A 10,268-nucleotide genomic window follows, 5' to 3' on the forward strand; every position below is an offset into this window, starting at 1 on the left:
GCTTGTATATCATCGTTTTAGCTTCCACTTTTACATGCTTGCATGGGTTAGGTGAAGTTCATTGAGATAGATTTCCTATATCAGGACGCCTCTCCTCGCACCTGTTTTCAAGTAACGTAGTACTTTCCCGTGGACAGACATGTCTTCTCGGAAGACTGGAAGCTAACACAATTTCAGGACAAGTAACCTCAGACACACACACATATACACGTACATTCGATGAGTTTCCGCCTATTAAATCGACTCACAAGGCTTTTGATCTGTCTGTAGCTGTAGTAGAACAGACTTGTCCATGGTACAGCGAAGCGAGACTGAACCTGATACTACGTGATTGGGAAACGAATTTCTTAACCACATGGCCATACCTACGCTTATTTATACATACATATATGTTATACACACACACACACACACACACACACACACACACACACACACACGGAGAGTGCTGAAATGTTTCTGGTTTTCAGGGTATCGTGAAAGGCCTGGTTGGAGACCCAACCTTCCGAGTTCTTTTGCAGAGCTTAGAAAAAACTGAAGGACCGATGTAATAATTGTCTGAATCTGAGAGGAGAATATGTTGAATATAATCACAATTAATTGATCCGCTTGTATTTTCTTTTAACAAAAGCCATTGGATTGTTTCGTTCCCACAACTTAGCAGTTCGAAAAACAGAAAGCGATAGAAAAAGTACCAAGCTTCTATAAAGAACAAGTGCTGGGATCGATTTGTTCGACTAAACACTTATAACTGGTGCCCCAGCTTGGTCGTCGTCCAATGACTGAAGAAGGTAGAAGTAAAAAGAAGATACCAATAAAAAAAAACCTTTTATTTAAAGAACAAAATAGTAGAAACTCGGAAGCTCTTTCTTTGTACTTTTTCAAGATAACATGTTTGTTAAATTGTTAGCATTGACTAACAACATGGAAATTATAAGATAAAATCACCATAATATTGAAGGATTTCAAAAGTGATTTTAGAAACATAAAATAATGGCACCTCGGGCAAATGTCTTCTACTATAGCCTCGGGCCGTCCAGAGCCTTGTGAGTGAATTTGGTAGTCAGAAACTGAAAGGATCCCATCATATAGATGTGTGAGTGTGTGTGTGTGTCTGCACTGCTTGACAACCGATAATGGTGTGCTTGCGTCCCCGTAACTTAGCCTAAAAAATAAATACTTGGGTCGATTCATTCGACTAAAACTTCAAGGGGATGCCCCAGCATGGCCGCAGTTTAATGATTAAAACAAGTATAAGATAAAAGAAACTATAATATACCTTAAGATCTCCAGAGATATTAGCACCGGCTAAAATACCAGTTGCTGAAGGAAAATAAATGGAGAAGACACTAAAAAATGATTGATCTTTGAAGTCTGGCTGGAAGTTATCGATCAATATTGATACTGAAATAAAAAAAAATTATCAATTAGAATTTGAAAGAAAAATTGTTAATATGAAAATTGACAATATTAAAAAAAAATTTGATAATGTTAAATACAACAGAGGGACAAATTTTTCATGGTGCTCATAATAATTAAGATGGAAAATTTAATGCTTGTAAAAGTTTTAATACAATATCGAAAGACTTACCGTTATAGCCTATGAAACCTTCACGCCTACGATCTTCTGTAACTGGTAGGAATGTACCCACAAAATAATTGAGAACAGCAACACAAAGAATTCCCAATAAAAATATTTGTGCCTGGATTCCAGTAAAGAGAGAAATAAAAGTTCAGATGTTAATAAGATGATTTATGAAAATATTTATACATTCATTAATGATATATTCTGCAAAGTCACTTCTGGGAAGTTTGTTTTATTGAATCTTACCTTTGATTCCCAAGCCATTCCAATGAAAATGATTGCCAAAAGTGCAAAGCTTGTAACAATCCCAATTATTCGTACTTCGTTCTCCGCCACACCAGTTATAAATAAGTCATGCTTCTGTAATAGAGAATATTATGAAATAAATTTAGAGATTTTGTTTAAACATGAACACTACAGTACAAGCAGTCTTAAGTAGCTTACTTTTCAGCATCACAATTTTGTCATCAATTTTTCTTTACTGGCGTAGCTCGGACGGGTCTTGGTGTCTCGCCACTCGTTGCGCTTCTTACTCATCTAGCACACACATTAATAGAGTAAAACGATCATTTTTGTTGTGCATGTCAAATCTTCGATGTGATTTTAATTACTGGATTCCTTTCTTACCATTTACAATTAGTGTACGATGTCAAGACAAGGAGACACAAACATGCACACGGATTTTGTTAGTTTCCGTCCACCAAATTTGCTCGCAAGACTTGACATAATAGGAGACACTTGGCCATAATAGGAGACACTTGGCCATAATAGGAGACACATTGGGAGTATAGTTAAGAAATGCACTCCGCAGTTACCCCGTTCCATGTTCAATTTCAATGCGTGGCATCTTAGGGAAGTGTTTTCTACTGTAGCCTCTGGTTGGCCAATGACTTATGAATGGAATTTCGAGATGGAAACTGTACGGAAGCCTATCGTATATGTCCGTATGTGTATATATCAGGAAGTCCGTGTTAATTTCTATCCGTGTTTCATAACATATCGATTCGATAAACAGAAACTGAAAGAAGTACCAGAGTTGATATGATCGACTAAAAAAAAGAAGTCTTGAAGAAGGAGCCCCAGCACGACAGCAGTTATATGACAACAAACGGTGAATCGAACTCGCGATATTTCGATTGTGAACAGAATACACTAACCAGTAAACGACGCGCCTTCATATTCAGGCAATGCCCGTTGTGTAAATAACAATGGTTTATCATTAAAAAAATTAACAGTAAACACAGATTGGTAGCATACACTCATGCTTATATATTTACAATCATGGCCTATGTTTGATCATTTAAAACCTTAAATGTTAAATATCAGAATAACCAAATGAATATTAATTAACATAGTGAGCGATTTCAAAGAAATGCTTCAAACTTACCTCCATTTGAATTTGTACCGTTTCTGCGAACCCAACGATGTACATTGCCGCTGCAATAGCATTTGCCATAGCAAATATAACACCAATAGCACCGCCAAATTCTGGACCAAGACTACGAGATATCATATAATAGGCCCCACCTAAGTAATGCAAAATAAAATAAAATGGCATTTAAGTTTTGGGTTACTATATCAAATACACTGTTTAAAAGAAAGATAATTTTAAAAGGAAGAAATGTATTGGATATTAACTTTAAAGCGCCAGCATAAATCATTTGTTTTCAGAGCACGCAGTACAATGTTTGACACTAGATCTGTGATAGGTGCATGCATGGCTGTGTGGTTTAGAAGCTCGCTTTGCAAAATTGTCGTTTCGGTTTCAGTCCTACTGTACGACACCTTGAGCAAGTGTCTTCTATAGATCCAAACCGACCAATGCCTTGTAAGTGAATTTGGTAGACGAAAACTGTGTGGAATCACGTCGTATATATGTATGAGTGTGCGTGGGTGGGGGCGCACACGAAGGTGTTTGTTCCCCTGCTGTCGCTTGACAATTGGAGTCGGTTTGTTTACGTCTCCGTAACGTAGCAGTTCGGTAATACAGAGTGATAGAATAATTACCTGACAACTAGGACTATTTATTCGACTAAGCCCTACAAAGTGGTGCCCTAACATGGCCGCATTTTAATGATCGAAACAAATAAAATATATATCTGTTAGATTTTAAATCTTCAGACTCTTTTTATCAGTCATCAAGGCATGCTATATATATATATATATATATATATATATATTTCGCCCCAGAGAGTGGAGTTAAATCTAAACGTAATCAAGGTAGCAAAATATTGTGTCTATATCAAAGTAAAAATCTACTCTGCTCGAAGCATTTGGGGCAAGTTTGCTCAAAGTGGAAAACTGCTCTTGTCCACTAGTCTTGGACTCCTGTAAAGTTTGATGAACAATACTTTCTTTCTTGACTAGAAGATAAAAATGAAATCAAATAAATAATTTAAATAAAATGTACCTAAAATTATGATAAAAAGAGAAAAAGAGCGACGAACTGGCAGAATCGTTAGCACACCGGGCAAAATACTTAGCGGTATTTCTATTGGCTATACATTCTGGGCTTAGATTCTGCCGAGATCAACTGTATCTTTTATTGTTTCGAGTCCATAAAAAAGTACCAGTGAATCACAGGCATCGACGTAATTGACAAGCCCCGTCCACCAAAATTTCAGGTCATTTATATTATACAACAGTAGTTTTGTAGATTATATTGTTCTAGAAATGTCTAAGTTGATTGTAGTTGACAACGAATTTCCGTACTAAATTCTACGACCACATACGTGAAATTTCAAACCACAAACCAACGTGATATGCCATTGGATGATCAGACTTGATACATAAAATTTAGAAGCAACGTAAACAGTTCAGTAGTGAGAAAAAAAAATTATAGGAGAAATAAAAATTAAAGTAAAACATACCGCCTCTTACTTCGCCATTTGTACAGATCGCTGACATTGATATAGAAGTGATGCTTGTGACAAGGGAAGAAAGTAAAATGATGACAAACGATAATCCAATCCCTGCTTGAGCTGTAACCCAGGTTAATCTCAGGAATAACATTACTCCAAATATATTCAACATACAACGTATCTGAAAGAAAATCAATAGCAAAATTGATTTCTTATATAGGCACGAGATCAAACATTTTGTGTAGAGAAACTAGAAAAAAAGTAATATTGAAATCTATTTGACTTCAATTTTATTATCAGTTAATTAGATCATTTGTAAGTTAATTGATGAATTGGTTTGCAAAAGTTCTTTGCCATCATGTAGTCTAGTGTTATAAATCTCTCAAACCATCATGTAGTCTTGTGTTATAAATCTCTCAAACCGTATGTTCTGTTTGATTATAAAAAGTGTAGCAATCAGATGCTCTGTTGCACATTAACGAATTCGTATGGAAAGTCTTTAGCGGCTAAATTTTTCTGACCATTTCTCATTATATCTGAAAAACAGACGCTTTGCTGCACCAAATTATTCTGGTGTGACACATTAATATGTAGTAGATCAGCTTGATCGAAACTTAGGTAAAATCTATTCATGAATGATTGCTTTATCTATTAGAGTTGTTATAGAAAATCACTTTCTAGTTGTGCAAAATTTATATTATACAACAAACATTTAGTCGTTTTGTAGATTATATTGCTCTAGAAATTTCTAAGATGACTGTAGTTGACAACGAATTTCCGTACTAAATTCTACGACCACATGCGTGAAATTTTAAGCCACAAACCAACATGATATGCCATTGGATGATCAGACTTGATACATAAAATTTAGAAGCAACGTAAATAGTTCAGTCGTGTGGTGCTGATTTAGATTACGTAATTAACATTTCAGTCCACCTTACATTTATTAGCTCCTTTTATTATTATAGCATAGAAAAGAAAGGACAGCACTCTCAGTTATCTTATAGAGCTTCCATAATGGGTAGGGAAAATGGAAGATTGAAACGCCTCTGTCATAGGTTTTTCTCAAACTGGAGACGTTTTCCAAATACTTCAAGAGTCGAGTCCACTGAAGGCACCCAGAGTCTAACTGGCGGTTTTAAACTGGGCAACGAATTACGTTTACCACGACCCAATAGCATGTACAGTCCATTCGATGGGCATCTCTATTTTCTCCTGCATCCGATTTCTACCAAGACGTTGGTCGACTCGAGGTTACTTTAAAAGACACTTGTTTGGCGCAGGTGGGATGGAACCCAAAACAACATTTTTTTTCAAACCAAATGATTAATGCCTGTATCCAAATGTAGTGCAGGTCATATTACTCTCACTTGTAATGTTCTGGAATATGAAGTAAAGTGCCTGGCTACATGGCTTCTATGTTACAAGTAAACACCTCTTGGCTGCTCTCAGGGGCTAAACCAGCGCTGGATTAACCATTTATCAAAATAAGTACGTGTTTATGACATCAAGGGACGAGGGATGGGGGTACCAAAGAAATGGTAAATGATTTTTGGTACAAAAGAAATCACTTTAAACTTGCTAAACCAATATTCGAAGTGGTTTGATAGATCGGAAATATAATTTCAAGGTGTTCATGGGGTCATGGTGAGCTGATCAAAGACTTTGCAATTAAAAAAAAAGGGTAGGAGAAAATTTGTCAAATATAAATAAAGAGGAAGTGTGCATACAAAAATAAACATTATTTTCCATTTTACTTGGTTTTGTTTCATTTTGAAAAATAAAAAATTATTTTATGGTTTATTGTTGTTTATATTTTGATTTGCATATATATGGGAGCACCAAAATGATTTAAGTGCATGGGGACTCTATTGGTCTTAATCCGGCTCTGGGCTAAACTTTAATAACAACATTGTTATGGTATTTTCACGTACTAAGCGTTACTTAAAATGATACTCACCAAAACTCCTTCGATCCATCCAAATTTGATGCCGGAGTAGGCGACAGATACAGATTTCTTTCTTTCAACAGGATCGAAAGATTTTCTCTGGCAAATAAATACAAAAGATTTATGAATTTGTTTTGCAAGATTCCTGGTGTGAAATCGTGTTTTGAAACAGATAGTTATATTTCGGGATGGTCATTTCTTTTTTTTTTCTTTTTTTTTTGCCAAATAAACACACGCGCTGTATTGTACTATATATTCGTTCTTCACTCGTTTATTATTGCTGTTCTTATCTTATGTCCATTGTCTGGAAATCTTTCTATCTAAAAAGACAGAATGGACTAAATTGAACAGGAGGGAACATGTAGATGGAAGAGTCGCTGAAGAGGTCACAGATGTGTGACTAAAAATTTCAAGTCAATGGACATTAGATAAAATAAGAACAAAAATAATGAGTGAAGAATGAATATATAGTGCGTGTGTTTATTTGGCAAGAAAAAATGACCCTCCCGAAATATAACAAATACAAAAGAAATTCTGAAATAATTATTCTCTTAAAGATCTGAATTTTATATCAAAAGCTCAAGAACTTCATTACCATCTTCTCCTTTGTTTCCAACGTAAGAGTTATCAACATTTTCAGTTTGCAGTAAAACTTTCTTTTATATGATACGTTTTACCTTTCTTTTTTTTTTTTACTTTCTTTAGTTTCTTATTTCTTTACTGCCCACAAGGGGCTACACACAGAGGGGACAAACAAGGACAGACAAAGGTATTAAGTCGATTAGATCGACCCCAGTGCGTAACTGGTACTTATTTAATCGACCCCGAAAGGATGAAAGGCAAAGTCGACCTCGGCGGAATTTGAACTCAGAACGTAGCGGCAGACGAAATACCGCTAAGCATTTCGCCCGACGTGCTAACGATTCTGCCAGCTCGCCGCCTTGCTTTAGTTGCTTCATTTTCTTTAGTTTCTGACAAGTAAAAACTTGGAACAGATACCTCTTGCGACGCAAGCACGACTATGAAATATGAGGGACACTAGGGTGGCATATTCTTTCAACTTCATAGGGTAGAATAAATACGTTCAAGTATCTGTACCATTATCACTATCAACAGCCCTCAGCATCCGACTTGTGTGTGTATGTGTGTGTACATGTGCGCACGCGCTCTTCATCTACACAAACTAAAATACACACGCTCACGGTTCACATTACAAGAGCCATAAAACAACTGCCTATACTGTAAGACAATATGCACCAAGTATTCCTACTCTGTAGCATTGTGCCCTTCTTATGGGTTAATACAATGACCTGATTGAAATTGTCTCAATCAACACAAAAAGAAACCCCAAACACACACACACTTCTCTACTATTCGAGAGATTCTACAACCCAACTTAATAAAGAGAAAGAGAACTCATTAAGTATAATCTAGCAGTGCATAATAAATTTCAGTGCTGGCCACTGGCATCATTGTATTGTGACAAATTTGCGGAGGTAAACACATACCAACATGAGCATAAAGCGACATAAACAATGTCACCGTCTTACGTCAGCCATCTCACAAATTAGAAGTCCTATACAACATAGCTAGACAGACCCAATAAAGAAAATTAAAAAGAAGCGATGGTAAATACATACATATAGCCGCTAGCATGTTTGTGATTAAGAAGTTCGCTTAACAACTATGTGGTATTGAGTTCGATCCCACTGCGTGGCGCCTTAAGGAAGTGTCTTACTTTTCGCTTCGCGTTGACAAACACTATGCTAGTGGAATTTACTAAACGGAAACTGCAAAAACCGATCACACTCACATACTCATACATGCTATATACATATATATCAAAAGTAAGCCAGGAGAGATAAGTCAGTGGCCAGTAGCATGAATTTGAACGGGAAAGGCGAAGAAAGGTATATCAAATACCATCAATTCCTCTTCTTCACCCTCTCTAGGAGGGTTCTGGAGGTAGAGTCCTCGGGTACCTCCTCCATAAGGTCCCATCGGTAGCAACTGTCGTTAACTTCCCAGCTGTGTTCTCAAGCGTGACCAACTGAAACTATGGATATTATCCCACCACCTCGTTCTTGGTCTACCCTAAGTCTTCTGCTGGGTCGTTCAGCGTGAAGACTGTCTTGTAATCCTTTCCTGCGACATTCTCACTACATGTCTGTAGTACCGGATCCATGGCCTTCCAATGTGAAGCAGTAGTTACTTGACCTTTGGCGGAATCCCATTTCGGCCACTTTTATTCGCGGTTGTTATCTAACATTCTTGATCATAGGTGAGAATAGGAGAGGCACGAAAACTGAATTAATGATAGCGAGTTTGGCTTTTTCTACCAACCTCATTATACAAGATAAATTCTTAGTTTACCGAAATTATCTTCTGAGTCAATAAAAAGGTACCGACTTCAGCTATATCTAAATTGTTATATAATGTTAAGATTTCGAATTTAACAGTTACACTTATTTTTTATTGTTTTATACATTAGAAATTATCAAAACACGGTGGTGCATCAGCATGGCCGCAGCTCTGAGCTGAAACTTTGAAATGAAATGAAATCAGATAAGAGTTTTATGAAGGAGGATCTTGTAAAAGCTAATCTGTTTCTCAGAACGAGATGTTAGTAAATTCCGATCATGATTTTTTTTCTTGTAACCCCCTTTTCTATAGATCAGTGGTTTTCGACCAGGGTCCATATGGCCCTTCGGGGCTCATATATGACTTTGTTGTTAAAATTTATGTGCAATAAATTGCTTGTACTTCTACAATGCACAAAATATTTCAACAATTCTTTTATGCAATTCCTAATAATATTTTATTACAAAAATACAGTAGAATTCTTTTATGTACATTGAATGGCTATGGCGGTTCGGTAGAGTAAAAAAAGGAATCAAAGGGGTCCAAAAGCCAAAAAATGGTTGAGAACCACTGCTATAAATAAATGTTTTCTTCCAGTTCTATATTTAAGAGATGAGGAATTATGTACATTATATTATTTACAATTGACGGATATTTGTCCTCATCTTGTTTGTTGCCCATGGGCATATGGCGCAGTGGTTAAGAGCGCGGGCTACTAATCACAAGATTCCGAGTTCGATTCCAGACAGTGACCTAAATAATAATAACAACAACAATATCGAAAAATACCTTAGGAATGAGAACCCAGGTTCGAAATTTCCCCAAGACACCTGATGAATGTGGGAGGGTATATCAGCCGAAACGTTGTGTTAACAACAAACAAGATGAGGACAAATATCCATCAATTGTAAATAATGTAAATGTTTTCTTTTTCTGTATATTCTGCGAAGGTAAACTTTCCAGTCTTTTACGATATAATTGTATTTCGTTTACTGTTATCTTTCTTGCTACATTCACTCAAATTTTATATTCAAACAATGCTTTAATCTCGAAAAGGAAGATTTATGTATCTAATTGAATTTATCTCTTTTAAATCTAAAATGTTTATTTGTTAAGTTGCTTTAGGTGTTCAATCTTCAAGTTAATTTTTGATGTACTTTAGATTTTTGAAATCGTAAACAAACATGTTCCTGATTTTCTTTTATTGTATTTTGATAGTGTATTTCTTTTATAGCTTGTTTCTTTGTAGCCTTTTGATAAAAAAAAAAAAACAGCTTCATTTTAGAATTCGATACGAGTTGTCTTTAGCTTAATTGTTTGTAACTCGTTTTGAATACATACTTTAAAAAGCTACAAGGGTATAGCTATATCCTTTAAACCAAGAGTCCCCGACCACTAGACCGTGAATTATTTGCTACCGGGCCGCAAAAAAATGAGTGTATTTTGAAATTGCATTTCTATCCCAACCACCTGGTTCCGGATTACGTTCGACTGCGCAGCACCTTGGTTAAGT

The 10,268-nt window shown here is 36.1% G+C and overlaps 1 protein-coding gene across 4 annotated transcripts in view; it reads right to left on the reverse strand.

The window, feature by feature from the left end:
• LOC106876733 (solute carrier family 12 member 3) overlaps positions 1-10,268 on the reverse strand; it is a 122,348-nt gene that overhangs the window by 31,102 nt on the left and 80,978 nt on the right. For all 4 annotated transcript variants that reach the window (XM_052966113.1, XM_052966114.1, XM_014925414.2 and 1 more), the window contains 6 exons: positions 6,407-6,493; positions 4,456-4,627; positions 2,973-3,112; positions 1,832-1,945; positions 1,592-1,703; positions 1,280-1,404 (listed from right to left, as the gene is read on the reverse strand). In XM_052966113.1, coding sequence (XP_052822073.1) covers positions 1,280-1,404; positions 1,592-1,703; positions 1,832-1,945; positions 2,973-3,112; positions 4,456-4,627; positions 6,407-6,493 — 750 coding nt within the window. The remainder of the gene's footprint in view (positions 1-1,279; positions 1,405-1,591; positions 1,704-1,831; positions 1,946-2,972; positions 3,113-4,455; positions 4,628-6,406; positions 6,494-10,268) is intronic.

This window comes from Octopus bimaculoides, chromosome 3 (assembly GCF_001194135.2).
Source record: "Octopus bimaculoides isolate UCB-OBI-ISO-001 chromosome 3, ASM119413v2, whole genome shotgun sequence".
In the NCBI taxonomy this organism is placed as follows: Eukaryota; Metazoa; Mollusca; class Cephalopoda; order Octopoda; family Octopodidae; genus Octopus; species Octopus bimaculoides.